This window comes from Emys orbicularis, chromosome 1 (assembly GCF_028017835.1).
Source record: "Emys orbicularis isolate rEmyOrb1 chromosome 1, rEmyOrb1.hap1, whole genome shotgun sequence".
NCBI classification, from domain to species: Eukaryota; Metazoa; Chordata; order Testudines; family Emydidae; genus Emys; species Emys orbicularis.
In genome coordinates, this window is record NC_088683.1 from 254,738,462 (window position 1) to 254,753,905 (window position 15,444).

Below are 15,444 nucleotides of genomic sequence, written 5' to 3' on the forward strand. Positions count from 1 at the left end.
TTAGCTTTGAACATCAGTGTGCTAGCTTTTATATAGTTTTCCAACACTCCCACCTTTCTGCAGTGTTCCTGTTCGGGGGTAGGGGAGGGGAGAATCCATTATCTAATGCTGCTGTTCTGGCAGCTTTCAAAAGAATTTAAGCAGGTGTTTTCTAAATGTTCTGAATACTTGGCTCTTTTAAAGTATTTATTGGAAACACGTTTTCTTTTTTAGGAGTTTTTGGAAAATGAAGTTACCAGTTCAACTGATATAGTCTGTACCAGTGAGGCGGAAGTTTCTGTTCCATTAACCAGTGAGGCTGAAGTATCTCTTCCATCAACCAGTGAGGCTGAAGTATCTCTTCCATCAACCACTAAATGTGAAGAGCCAGATTCAACCACAGAATCCCCCCCCACATCACAGACTTTGTCAGGAACTGATGACAAACCTGTTGATTTGTCAACTAAAAAAGAAAATGATCCAAATTTAACAGAGTCCACAAACCAAGGTAATGTACTTTTGGGGCTTAAAGTCACATCTCTCTGTAGAAGTGTATGTAACCAAGATTGATTTAGAATGGTACTAATTCTGCTTAGCTACTTGTAATCATTGTACTGATCAAAGGAATAAATGAAAAATGAACATGTGCATCAAAGGTAATTCTACTATTATGAGAGCCAACACTACTGCATGCTGCTATTAAATATTGACTAATTGTCCATTGTGTACAAATTAGGGGGTGTGGCAAAGTTAGTAGTAATTAAGGCTCTGCAGTTTTGCAAAGAAAGGGTGGTAATTTGTCACGTAAATTGTTATATTGGTGCTTTTGGGCCCCCATAGATTATTCTTTTATTAGGATAAATGTTTAAGGAGCCACTAGTCACTTTGGAGTGTCCCTATACATTGGCATTCATGTGAAAAAGAGGAGGAGATATAAATTTGCTGTAATCCCTGGATTTATAGCTATATTAGCCACTTTCTGGATCTTGGTGTTATGTACAGTTACAAAGTTATGAGTATGCAGTGGGGAAAGTCATCCTTGCTACGCTCTTTTCTCTTACACCTTTCTCTCATTGTGATAGGAAGCAGAACAGTCGCATTTGGATTTGACACTACTTCTGGCTTGTCATTTGCAGATCTGGCTTCAAATTCTGGGGATTTTGCTTTTGGTTCTAAAGGTCAGATACAAACTTGATGATAAACTCACATTGGAATTACTTTTGATGTAACTTTATGCCAAGTATTTATGTGCATTGAATCTCTACTAGTTCATAATAGGGTGACCAGATGTCCCGATATTATCGGGACAGTCCCGATTTTAGGGGACTTGTCCCGCGTCCCGACCTTACATTGGTCGGGACGTCTGGTCACCCTATATGAGGGGGACCGCGGCAAGCCGGCGCTGCCGGCGCTACTCACCTTTCCTCCCTGGGGCAGCGCGCAGCTAAGCTCCCGGCGCGGCGGCACCAGCCCACGGGGCCTGCCGCCCGGCCGGCAGGAGCCTGCAGAGCACAGCCCTGCCCCTGCCCTGGGCACACAGAGAGGCAGCGAGGAGGTCTCGCTCCGCTGTGTGCTGCAGCGGGGCGGGGCTTGTAGACTCCAGCAGCAGGCAGCGGGCGCCGGGCAGAGAGCCCCCCGCCCCTGCCCCCTCCCCTTGACCTGACCCTACCCTAGGAAGGAGCCAGAGAGACTGGGAGGGACCTGCGTGCTGGATGCTTCCTGGGAGCCGCTCCAGATAAGCACTGCTGGGCTCACCTGGCCCCCTGGCAGGTCCCTCTGGGGAGGGCTCCCCTCAGACCCACTGTCCTCCGCCCCCACCCTGACCCTGTTCCCTCAGCCTCCCCCGCAGTGTCCCCCCCGTACCTCCCACCCCGAACCCACTGCCCTCAGTCCCTGCCCCCGTTCCAACAGCCTTCCCCACAGTCCCTCCCCTCTCCTCCCCACAACCATCTCACCCTGCATGGATGTGGAAATCTGTCCCGGATTCCAGGCTGTTGTTAGCCCCTGGGGCAAAAGATCAGCAGAGGTTTCCAAAGGGAAGTTTGCAGCCTTTGCTCAGACCCAAACATTTTCACTTAAAATAAATAAATAAATAAATACCCTAACCCATCCTGACATCCATCTGCTCTGTCCAGATTTGCTGTTATCCCTGTTGAGGCCAAAGTGGTTTGAAAAATTAAAAATCCATGACACCATTGTGTTGCTTCCCCCTGTGTTGCTCGTTAATCTAATGGACCTGCCGATAATGAATAAAGATGAATGCCCTGGGAGCAATGTGTCAGGCAGACAGTTTGTCAAGTAGGAATGTGAATGCTGAAGCCCTCACAAAATGCAGAGGCTTTTCTTAACCTGAGAACTGAAAAAGAGCCAGATACCCTGCATGGGTTTGAAAGTGACAAGAGCCTAGCGACTGACCAGAGCAGTGCCAGGTTTGAAGTGACGAGGAGGGTCTGTGTCATGACGTCTGCATTTCCACTGAGGACTCTTCCATCGCCAGGATAGCGCTGGTGCAGGTCTGCCGCCCGGCACAGCAATGCTGAGAGGTGCCGGTGTAGACCCGACCCACTGCCCTCAGCCCCCACCCTGACCTTGTTCCCTCAGCCTCCCCCGCAGTCCCCCCCCTGTACCTCCCACCCCGAACCCACTGCCCTCAGTCCCTGCCCCTGTTCCAACAGCCTTCCCCACAGTTCCCCTGCTTCCCCCAACCCACTGCCCTCAGCCTTGCCCTACCCCAAATCTCCAGCCTCCCCCGTCATCCCACCCCTATCGCTCCCCCTACTGTCCCACCCCCTCAACTTCCCCCCATTCCAGTCCTGCTCCCCTCTGTCTCATCCCCTCCAGACCCTGTCCCTCTTCCCAACCCCCCGACCCTCCCCAACTCAGCCCCATTGTCTCCCCCGCCCCACTCTACACAGCTCTCTACCCTGTCCCATTCATGCTCCCCTCAGCCCCCCCCCCGACTCCCCCAGTCCCAGTCCTGTCCCCCTCAGTTCCTCCACCCTGCTTCCCCCGGTCCATCCCCACACACCCAACGACTCCCTCGACCTCCCTTCCCCCAATCCCACTGCCTAGACCCACCCCTGTCCCACTCAGGACATGCAGGAAAAAGAAGCAATGGGCTTAAATTGTAGCAAGGGAGATTTAGGTTAGACATTAGGAAAAACTTCGTAACTGTAAAGGTAGTTAAGCACTGGACAAATTACCTAGAGAGGTTATGGAATAGCAGTCATTGGAGTTTTTTAAGAGGTTAGACAAATACCTGTCAAGGATGGTCTAGTTGTTATTACTCGGTCCTGCCTCAGTGCAGGGGTTTGACTAGATGACCTGTTGATGTCCCTTCCAGTCCTACATTTCTGTGATTCACACTGAATTGCCTTGTGCCACTGTCTAGTAGTAGTGGCACACAGTTCTCTGACATGCAGGTTTATAAAATTTGTAGTTAATATACAGTTTAGAGCATAGCAATTTTAAAGCTCTGCATGTTCAGACCAGCTGAGCTGAAAATTGTGATCTACAGTATTCAAAACTATTAAGATGTGGGCTGAAATAAAATCAGCATGAATTGCTCAACAATATCAATGGAATCAGCATTGCGCTGCTATATATTGTAAAACATTACAGTGAAATCTTGCAAGTATTACATAGCACGCCGCCTTGCCCAAGTGGTAACTAAGCATAACATCTTCCTGTTTCAACATTCTTAACTTGTATCCCATAGCTCCTAGAAGTTGTTTTTTTCAAACACTGAATGCTACTAAGTTATGAGTTTTAACAGGTTTTTTTTCTTTTAAACCACAGCACTGAATGTTATTCTAAAATTGTTTTCCAGATATTCTTAAACTCCCAGTTTATCCCCCGCTGATGTTCATTGTGAAAAGTATTGCAGGTCTAATAATAATATTTGGCACTTTTGTAATTCACTGTCCAACATGTGTTTTGTGCCCTCCTCTGGTGGATTTTTAGAGGATAGCCGTATAGCTACCAGCTAAGGGAGTTATATCTTGAACTCAAGTAGTAGAAGCTCATGCTTTTAAGTCTGGATGGCTCGGGTTCAATCTTTGGTGACTAGCTATGATGGAGGTTGCTACACTTATAATCCTTTTAATCAGAGGTTCTGAATATGCTTTGTTGTAGGCAGAGCTAGCCTACAGTTAAGCAACCGAAAATTTAGAATGGGAAGTGTTGAAATGTTGGGAAGCCTTATAATTTTGCCAGTCTGGAACGAACATCCCATCTGAGGGATGGGGGCAGGGAGAGAGGAGAGTGAGACAGGACCAGGAAACTGGGACAAGGAATCCAGAGCGGAAGTGGGGGGCAGTTGAAATCAGATGAGCTGGGGCGGGTTAGACAGCAATAGGATAGACATAGACTGGAGGGGATGGGGAAGAAGGGTCTTTGACTACTAGAGACCACTCCGTTCAGGAGCCTGGAATAGACCCAGGATTCCTGAGTTTCACAATTCCTCTTCTGTCAGCAGATATCTGTGAAACCCAGTGGCAAACAGTGTCTCATCCCCCTATAGAACTGATCTATCACATATAGGATGACAACCTACTGCCTCTGCCATCATTTACTCCATTAGCTCAAGTGGCAGAAGTCTGTGCAGTGGATCTAAAGGTTCATCGGCAGGGTTGGAGCCATGCGAGTTTCACGATGATTCCACAAGACAGAATTTCTGGGGAAGTTCAGTTTTGATTTTTACAAAAAAACCTGGGGAAATGCATACAGAAATAGGGTGATCAGATGCCTAAATAGTGGAATCTCAAGCAGGAGTAGAGAGGTTATTTTATCTCTGTATTTGGCACTGGTGCAACCACTGCTGGAATACTGTGTCCAGTTCTGGTGTGCACAATTTAAGAAGGATATTGATAAATTGGAGAGTGTTCAGAGAAGAGTCACAAGACTGATTAAAGGATTATAAAACATGCCTTATAGTGATCGACTCAAGGACCTCAATCTATTTAGCTTAACAAAAAGAAGGTTAAGAAGTGACTTGGTTATAGACTGTAAGTATCTACATGGGGAACAAATAGTTGTTAATGGGCACTTCAGTCTAGCAGAGAAAGGTAGAGCATGAGCCAACGATTGGAAGTTGCAGCTAGACAAATTCAGACTGGATATAAGGCATACCTTTTCAATGGTGAGAGTAATTAACAATGTACTAAGGGTCATGGTGTTTTTCTAAAAGCTTTTTCTAAAAGCTATCCTCTAGGAATTATTTTGGGAAAGTTCTATGTCTGTGCTATACAGGCGGTGAGACCAGGTGATCCCCAGATCCCTTCTGGCTTTATAATCTCAGAACTAGGTACATCAATTCACATGCAAAATTCTCATTGAATTCAATAGGTGTCCTTTCCCTGTGGTTTGTGGTGCGGGCTGCAGCAGGGGCCGTACAACCCCTCTCGCAGCTTCCTAGGGCCCCCTGTCATGGCTCTGTGCACCTGTGTCTGTCGTTGTCGTCCTCTCCTCCTCTTTCCTCCCCCCCTTTCTCCTGCCCCCCCCCCCCCCCCCCCAATGTGTCCTGATATTTCACTCTTGCGATCTGGTCACCCTAGTTCATAAGGTACTAAATTGTAAGTGACAGAATACATGTAAACTAAATGTCTTTTTCTAGAAATGGTATTGTTTATGAAAATTAAGAAACTTTGTGTACAATACACATGAGTGTGTGTATATTGGAGTGTCTGGAAAGATATCTGAAACTTTAAACTCTTTTCATAACTAGATAAAAACTTCAAATGGGAAAATACAGGAGCAGCTGTATTTGGAGTCCAGCCAGCCAGTAAAGGAGATGAAGATGAAGATGGTAGTGATGAAGAAGTTGTACATAGTGATGATATCCACTTCGAACCTATAGTATCCTTACCAGAGGTGAGATGTTTTTGGTCATCCTTTAGAGACTCTGTTAAAACAAGCATGTCCATGAAACTAACACCACATTTGATTAGTAAAACTGAAAGTATTCTATAACTAAATTATCCCCACTTTAGCAGGCTTTGCATTTCATTCAACCAACTTGGATGCCAACATCTGCTGCTTCTAAAAAATAACAATTTTTGCTTTTCTTAGGCCCCGGATGGACAAAAATCAATTCTCCACCAGAGGAAAAAATAGGCTACACGGTATTAGATACTATCAGGGCTAAACATTTTTAGGGAGTCTCCCTGGTTTCCACTAGCATGAAACACATGGTTCAAATTGCAACATTGTATGGAAAAGCTGCCTTAGGCATATATTTTTAAAGCTTCTGAAATTACTTTGACTACTTTGAAGCCTGTACAGCTTGACTTATACAAGGGACCTAGAGTTTGTGTGCAAAAATGCACAATACTACCAGTAATTCTTTTAAGAGCTCAGATGGTTAAAGATTATTCTGTGAAATATGTGGCGTATTCAAAATAAATGATTGGAATACACTGGTTAGAATGCTGCTTTGACCTGTAGAACTCGCTTATGGCTTTACCACTTATTAGTGATGCAGCCATCCAAAACTCTTGCTAATAACAGAACTGTTATATCACACCATGTATTCTGTTCTCTCTCCTCTAAATCTGGGTGAAAACTTGACAAGACCACTGAGCAATAAGGAATTAATAGCACAATCAGAGCTAAATTAATCTGAAGATGAAGAGCACAGTAGGCAAAAGAAAGATGTTCAAGAGCTGGCAGGACGTAGTAGTCCTATAGTGGAAGGTGGGTAGAATAGTGGAGAAAACTATTATTCAGATTATCCTAGCACCAATTTTTTTGTTTAAACCATATTAGAAATGTTAATGAGGTGTCTATTTGGGTTGTATTTAAAATCTTTTCTAAAGACAAACTTGATTTTGCTTTAATTATAGACGTGGTGTAACAGTATCCATGGTAACATTTCTCTAAAATCCTGCACAGCCTCACTCATCTTTCACCTTGTGTCTCCTTTTAATCTCCCTTGCCCCTTCTATTCCCCCTTCCTTTTTTTTAAACATGTCCTCCCACAAACAACCTTTCCTCCATTCACCATCTCGCTTGTTTGTAATGCCTGATCTTCTCAAGCTTTCATTTGTTCCAAAAGAGAACTCTAACAATTGTAGTTTTTAACATTTGTAAAGAGATCAGAAACTTGAAATATGCACAGCCAAACAAAGCAAATACCTATCCTTCATGCACATGTCTAATCCTGCACCTTCTACTTGTTTGTGGTCTAGTTATAGAAAGCAAGTACTTTGAGATCATTCTCTTGTCTGCAGAAAGCATAGCACACTACTAAAAATAACACACAGCGCTATGTAATGCTATATAAAAAATAATGCAAACTCCTCCAGCACACTTGTATCCCAGCAAAGCTTATACATTTGGGTGGGACCACTTCCAAAGCATTCAGGTCTACAAACATGTAGAAAAGAACTTCTGTGCCAGAAACTATGCCCCAGAACATGTCAAGGACTCTTAGAGCAAATTTTAATTTTCTAGGCGAAGCAGTATTTGAGAGTTGACTTTATAAAAAGTTAACTTTCTAAACTGTGAAATAAACCTCACTTTTCAGCTCCCTATCTCAAAAACTTACTCACCTCACCACAAAGTCGGGAATATATCTCCTCTGGCTACAGACCTGCCCATGCAGAATTTCAAATAGAAAGTGTGTTTTGGAGGAAGTTTTTAAAGGGAGAGAAGGGTGTAAAATCAGGATAATAGAAAGCTATTACCCATTCTCTCTAATGCATTAGTAGATTCCTGGTGACTGTCTAGGAAATGCATGAATATGCTGTTTTTGCTGCTTTCTAGGTGGAGGTGAAATCTGGAGAAGAGGATGAAGAAATTCTCTTCAAAGAGAGGGCAAAACTCTATCGATGGGACAGAGAAGTCAATCAGTGGAAAGAGCGTGGAGTTGGAGAGATAAAAATTCTCTTCCATACACAGAAGAAATATTACAGAATTTTAATGAGAAGGGACCAAGTTCTCAAAGTGTGTGCAAATCATGTAATCACAAAAACAATGAATTTAAAGCCCTTGAATACATCAAACAATGCGTTAGTATGGACTGCCACAGATTATGCTGGTGAGTTTGAAAAGATACCGTGTTTTGTGTAGGTTACTTGAAAATTTTTTCTTCATGTATATGACAAATAAAACTGTAACTGATGCTGAATAGGCTATGATAATCTGTTTGGGAATTTAATTTCAGATGGCGAAGCAAAAGTAGAACAACTTGCAGTTCGATTTAAAAGCCAAGAAATGGCCGATTCCTTCAAGAGGAGATTTGAAGAATGCCAACAAAATTTGTCAGAACTTCAGAGAGCACATGTATCCTTGGCAGCAGAACTGTCAAAGGAAACCAACCCTGTAGTGTATTTTGAGGTTTCTGCTGACGATGAACCTTTAGGACACATAACCATGGAACTATTTTCAAATATTGTTCCTCGAACTGCTGAAAATTTCAGGGCCCTGTGCACAGGGGAAAAAGGATTTGGATTCAAGAACTCTATATTTCACAGAATAGTTCCTGACTTTGTGTGTCAGGTAAGTGCAAGTTGAAGATTTTTTTCTTAGAATAAAACCTATTTTCATTTCTTACAGCAAAGACCATTTGTTACATGGAGTGAAGAGGTTACCAAAGATTTTGATTCAGTGGACTGGCTTTTACTCCCTAGTTTGAGTGTACTTCTTGTCTGAAAAGTGGTTGTTTTATTTTAAAAAGTTGTAGGATTCCTCTTATTGTACCTCAATGATTTCCATATCAAATTTGCTCATTTACAAGTAATTTTTTTTTCTCTAAATACTAGGTCTTCAAATATAACCTGCATCTAAAAGTCAGGCTGTGTTCTTTCTGGCTCAGTGTATCGCCAGTAATAAAGATTCTCTAGGCCAGATGCACTTGCCATGGATAATTTCACTTTTCTCAAACTGATTTGCACACTTTTCTCATCTGTGCAGACTTGATGCAGCAACTTCTGCAGACTCAATCTTTGGCAAACAGTGACAGTATACTAATGAGTACTGTTTTTTATCTGGATGCCCAGCCAATGTGGTGGTTGGTAATTAGTACAGCTATTTCAGTTCTCAGACTGAGAACCTAAACTGGCGGGTAAAGAGGCTATCTTTGTATAACACTCAGAGTCAAAGAATTCAGGTTGTCATCCGATCCTATTGCATTGGAGTATGGCGCTCCCATTTCCCAGTTTAATAAGCATGCTTGAAGTCTCCATATACTTCATACTTGACTTTAATATGTACTTGTTAATTCCATTCTTTACACTGATTTTTATTTGAATTCGTTTCACTTTGGTTTTACTCCTGTATGTTGTGATCTCAACTGGTATACTCCGTAGTGCTAGTAATGACCCATTTGCTTGTTAATACCCAAACACTGGCCCAGGCTAGTATAGCTGTGGACTAGAAAAACTAGTTGCCTGATTCTGAAGGGCATTAGAGTGGCTCATATTAGCTGCAGGGTGCCCTTAGCAGTAAATATTTTCATTTTTCTTTGCTTGTTAAGAACACATGGCCAACATATGAATGGCTTGTCTACATAGACATCCCGGAAGGTTAATCCAAATTGACTAAAGTTGTGAATTTGAAGTGGATTAGTTAAATCATATTAAACCCTAGTGTGAACACCCTCATTCAGAACTGAAGTAGCCTTTAATTTGGCTTAGTTTAATTCACTTTAAACTGAACTAAGGCCACTTGAATTTCAAAAGCCGTGTCCACACAGGGATTTAGTGGGGTTCACTTCAGATTCACACCTCTAGTTAATTGGGATTAATTTTCCTGGATGTCCCTGTGACAAGCCCAAAGAACTTCTTACCTGCACAATTTTGTAAGGTGCCGACCTCAAATTTGAGTAGATTCAACTAGAAAACAGAAAGGACACTAGTAATTCTCAGAGGAGACACTGTACCTTTCACAGTTAGGCCACAAATTAGCACATATGAAAACTTTATCCTTGCCATGAGCGCTTAATATTTTCAGTTTTCTGTTCGCTTGTTATGATGATCACATTTATGGCTAAAACTAAGAATGAGAGACCATTCTGTCTTATTTTGTCAATATCCAGACATCTGAGCTCTTAATATTTTTCTAATTCAGTTATTCTTAGAGGAAAACATACAGCAAGTTTTCTGCTTGGTAGATATTTATGGGCTAGTAAAGAGTTAATTCTATAAATGATTAATATTTTCAGGGAGGAGATATCACTAGGCATGATGGAACAGGTGGACGGTCCATTTATGGAGATGCATTTGAGGATGAGAACTTTGAAGTGAAACACACTGGTCCTGGATTACTGTCGATGGCAAATCGTGGCCGGGACACCAATAATTCTCAGTTTTTTATCACTCTTAAAAAAGCAGAACACCTGGACTTTAAACATGTGGTATTTGGGTTTGTGAAGGATGGCATGGATGTTGTGAAAAAAATGGAATCTTTTGGTTCTCCCAAAGGGTTGGTGAATAGAATTGTCATCACAGACTGTGGGCAAATATAATGTCTAAGTAGTGATTCTACAGATATGTGCACTAACAGCATAAATCAAAGTTGGGCTGTTGTAGACTAATTATGTTCAGCTTTTTTAAAATTGACATTTCTGATGTATAAATGTAAAATTACAACTTATAGAAAAGTACTTTTTTTATGTGTTAATTGACTTTGCATGTTGTGAAATAAAAGTTCAAACACTGGCATATGTTATCCTGACATTTGTTTTAAATGTGAAAAATTTAAAATTAAATCCTAGTCTTGTTAAAGCAATTGTCTTTTCTTCACTTTGGTTTGTACAAGGAATATTACATGCATAATCTATTTTCAGTTATTTTGATTTGCTACTCTGATGTATCAGTATTTTGAATACAGAATTAGCTATCATGCTTCCAAACTAAAGTAGCTCTATGTGAGAACTATTTCCTCTTCTTCCCACTGATGCACAGAAAAACAAAAAGCAAAGTGGCAATTCATTCTCCTTACCCTTCTTAAGAGCATTCAGCTGCAAATATAAGTTACCATCTTTCTCTCCTAGATGGAAGTTATCTTTCCTAAGTTGAAGAAAACGTGTGTTTTCTACTGGGTGGTTTGTTTGTGAAACAGTCTTTGGGTACCTGAACCCTGAAGTTATTGAACTATTGCCTGTATACTATCTTAACAGAAGTTCTTGTAAAAATCCGACTGAGAACTTGTGATCTTCCTGTGGTATAAATTAATATGCTTTGAGAGCCGCTGCTTGTATCAGTGCTTTGTATATAGGAGAGTGATTGCAAAAATACTTGTAAGGGCAATTGGATAAATTAAAGAACTTGTAAAGCTTATTGGGTGGGGAAAAAAAAACTGGTAAACTCTGGATCTTAAATGAAAAATAACGTATTGTATTTTTGCATCTACTGTTAGTGACCTTTTTGGTCCAAATGCTGTTAGTTTTTTGTTGCTTTTTATGATACCCTGTTTTTTCAGCTGTGGTAAATGTCTGCTAAATTCAGAACTGAGTAACTACATGTACACCAAGGAGAAGATTTTTCACTATATTAAATAGAATTCTGCAAACTTAAAGCATGTCTTATAAATAGCAATATTATGTTCAGATCCAATGCAAGCTTAACAGTATTTTGAGTGGTAAGGTGAGAAAAACAATCTTTCACTGGACCAACTTCTGTTGGTGAGAGAGACAAGCTTTCAAGCTGAAGAAGAGCTCTGTGTAAGCTCGAAAACTTGTCTTGCACCAACAGAAGTTGGTCTAAGAAAAGGTATTACCTCACCCATCTTCTCTCTAATATCCTGGGACCAGCATAGTTACAACACTGCATGTAGTATTTTCAGTGATCGGCACACAATTCAAAGCCAGGATATCTAAAAGTCCCCCTAGAACAGGGTTTCTCAATATGGGGAATGGACTGAAAATTAGGTCGCCAGAATTTTTCAAAGGATCACATGGCAGCTCCTCTTGCTTCTGTCCCATAGGGCTGACTGGGCTTGCCTCCCTGGTCCAGGGTCCCAGAACCACTCAGGTTTGGCCCAGCCATCATGATGACGGGAGTCCACGTCAGCCAAATTTGAGTGGTGGCACTGCAGTCCCATGAGCCAGGTCACAACTTCACACTCACAAATTTGTTCCAGTCAGGGGTGGGGCCAAACTAAAGCAGTGCTGTAACCTGGGAGGTTGCAATGCCCAGGGCTGACAGCTAAGCCCTGCCAGCCCCACAGCACAGGAACTGCCACTGCGGGGTGAGTGCCAGGCAAGACCTGACTAAAACTATCCCAGAGTCTCCACCCCCAGACTAGTTACTGGTTCATGAGAGGTCATAAACATTTACAAATGGGTCCTGATCCCATAAAGGTTGAGAACTACTGATCTAGATATCACACTTGCATACAAATACCATTTCACTAAAGTAGCTCAAAAGATAAAGAGCAGAAACACTCTTCTGAACAAACTGGTAGTGTCCGCATTGAGAGCCCGTGTGCAAACAGGGCGTTGTTCGGGGCTCCTCCTCTGCTGCTCAGTTGGAACACAGTGCCCCAGTTTGGTTAAACTCTGCCCACTCTTGACTACTGGACATACTTACTCACACCAAGAGAATTATTACAAGCACCCTGCAACCAACAAAACTGGTTTGGTTATCAGCCTTAGCCAATTTTCTTTAACCAACCATCTGGCATCAGAATGCAGCCAAGAAACTTCCATTAAAAACTGGCAGATGGACCATGTTTGCTGACTTGGGCTCATGGTGCACAGGCTGTGGGGCTGTTTAATTGTACTGTAGACATTCAGACTCATGCTGGAGCCAAGCTCTAGGAGCTGCAAGGTGGGAAGGTCTCATAGCTGTGGCTGCAGTCCAAGCCCAAATGTCTACACTGCAATAAACAACCCCATGATCTTGAGTCAGCTGGCACAGGCCAGCTGCGGGCTTTTAATTGCTGTGTAGACATCTAGCTGACTCAAGGCTATTTTCCCGAAACCTTTCATTGCTTGTATTGTCCACATGCAATTGCTCTCTCTGTGTATAATAAAATTAATAGTTTAATCATTAAACTTGCTGTGAACTAAGTAGATAATCTTAAATACCTGAAAAGCAAATTTTGTCACTTTTGCAAAGCTTTTTTAGTTCTTAAAACGTCAGTTTGGCGAAATCACCACCTTTACAGTATGAATCAAGTTGTGCTGTTGCACAAATGTTTGATATCTCAATCTTGCTTTGCGATGGTTAAAAGTAAACTAAGAAGGGTATGGCTGCCATGCAGGGCCAGTGCAACCATTTAGGTGACCTAGGCGGTTGCCTAGGGCACTAGGATTTGGGGGGCGCCATTTTCTTCGGCAGCAACTGCGGCGGCCGGATCTTCGGCCGCCCCGGTTGCCACCGGCATTTAGGTGGAGGGAGCTGGGGCAGTGGAGCGCGGGGAGGGCCGCCTGCAGTAAGGCGGGGTGGGGGCGGCACGCAGGGGAACTCCCTGCCCCAGCTCACCCCTGCCCCGCCTCCTTCCTGAGCACGCGGTGGCTGCTTCACTTCTCCCGCCTCCCAGGCTTGTGGCACCTAAGCTGCCGCGGGGGGGGGGGGGCGCCTGAGGGCAGGAGCTGCTGTGGGGGGGTGCCTCAGGGCAGGGGCTCGGGGGGGGGGGGGCGCAAGGTGGAAGTTTCGCCTAGGGTGTGAAACATCCTTCCACCGGCCCTGCTGCCATGGTATCGTCACTTAAAACATGAGAGCTTAAATAAAGTGGTCTGGCCAAACATTCAATCTATACACATTTATGAAATAACTATATTAGCAGCAGGAGTCATGAGCATGGTTTATAACTTATCAATAGATTTAGTTTATAAAATCGTATGAGGAAACTGCTGAAACTAAACATCTTGTCTTATATTTCACTTTACAAAAATTAACAAAATCTGATCAGGAGGTGGTGGCTTTTTCTGATTTATGGAATAAAAACAAAGCTATACTGTCTACTAATTGGCTGTACATATGCCACTTCAGCTTTGCAGAGTACCAAAACAATCGCTGAAGGTCTGTTATCGTATGTCTCTCTCTGCTAGTCAATAGGAGTATACAGGCAAAAACAAAAAAATCCCATCTGTACTAGTCATGGAAACTATGCTGCAACCCTACTACCAGCAACCATCTTTTAAACACAGTTGTTGCTAGCATACTTCTGATCCCAGTGGGGCTGGGGCTAGCCCTGTAAAGAATTGAAAATACTTCAGCTAATGCTATGTTCCTTCAACCCTTGATTCGTATTCTCCTTTTTTGCTTATCTTTGGTTTAGTTAGAGTGGAGCAGACTGGAACTGAAAAAGGTATCAATGGCACGGTAACTATCCATAAACCTTTTTGCACTCATTTTGGCTGGAGAATGTCCTAATTTGCATTTATTCAGTTATTTAGACAGTCTTTCTCAAACTCAGGGTACGTCTTCACTACCTGCCGTATCGACGGGTAGCAATCGATTTATCTGGGATCGATATATCGCATCTCGTTAAGATGCGATATATCGATCCCCGAACGTGCTCACTGTCTACTCCGGACCTCCACCAGAGCGAGCGGCGATAGTGCAGTCGACGGGGGAGCCGCGGCCGTCGATCCCGTGCCGTGTGGACCCCAGGTAATTCGATCCAAGATACTTCGACTTCAGCTACGCGAAGTTGCGTATCTTGGATCGATTTCCCTCTCCCCCCCCCCCCCCCAGTTACAGTTTAGTTTTCTGAAAGCTTTAGCCTGATTCTGCATCCTACATGGTTGTAGTCACGCATGACAAGTGGGGCATGGTAACAAGCAATTCAGTAACCTACTACAAGCATTCTATTTGAAGACTTCAGTCTGTTTTGAGGAATTCCTTATCCGCAGGCTCAAAGCTGATCAGCTGAACAACTGGCCACTATGCCCAGCTTTGAAGCATTAAGCCTGGTAATACAAGGGCAATGAGAAGATATTTTATGTATATTTTCAAGGTCAGCATTGGCTTGATATAAGTTTAAGCAAGTTATTACTCTAACAATCATGTGATGAGACTTCAAAGGGCAATGTAACTTTTTTTCATTAGTCTCTCACCACTGAAAAGCTATCAGAACATGGAGTGTAAGTTTGGAGAGGCGCAAGAACGGCAGGGGCACCCTATTGATTGTTTAAACTTAAATTCCACAGAACCTGCAACATTCCTCCGTAATATGATGTACATATGGACTCTGGACATAGATAAAAATCTGAAGCATACGATACAGAAATGAGAATGAAGGTGAGCATGTGCGAACAAAACTAACCCTCAGTACTTGCAACTACTGCATACACTCATAGCTGAAAATTATCAACCCCAATTTGCATGTTTGAGGCACTAGGAATGCTGGAGCATGAAACTGAAGTAGCAACTAGAGTGAGGCAGGGAACAGTTTTCCTGCATCAGGATGAACTGTGAACCTTCTGATGTCATTTGCAAAAAGCTCGAGACCCACCCCTGCATAGTCCGGTGGCCAGGGCACTCACTTGAAAAGTGGGAGACCTACGTTCCAGTC

General features: G+C 42.9%; 1 protein-coding gene across 1 annotated transcript in view; it reads left to right on the top strand.

Moving 5' to 3' along the window:
* The window catches only part of RGPD4 (RANBP2 like and GRIP domain containing 4), a 65,697-nt gene extending 55,061 nt beyond the window's left edge, over positions 1-10,636 (top strand). Inside the window, exons 24-29 of the mRNA XM_065405691.1 lie at positions 214-487; positions 1,062-1,157; positions 5,705-5,850; positions 7,744-8,017; positions 8,144-8,478; positions 10,142-10,636. Of these exons, the coding sequence (XP_065261763.1) occupies positions 214-487; positions 1,062-1,157; positions 5,705-5,850; positions 7,744-8,017; positions 8,144-8,478; positions 10,142-10,444 (1,428 nt within the window). The 3' untranslated portion in view covers positions 10,445-10,636. The remainder of the gene's footprint in view (positions 1-213; positions 488-1,061; positions 1,158-5,704; positions 5,851-7,743; positions 8,018-8,143; positions 8,479-10,141) is intronic.
* The last annotated feature ends 4,808 nt before the right edge of the window (positions 10,637-15,444 follow it).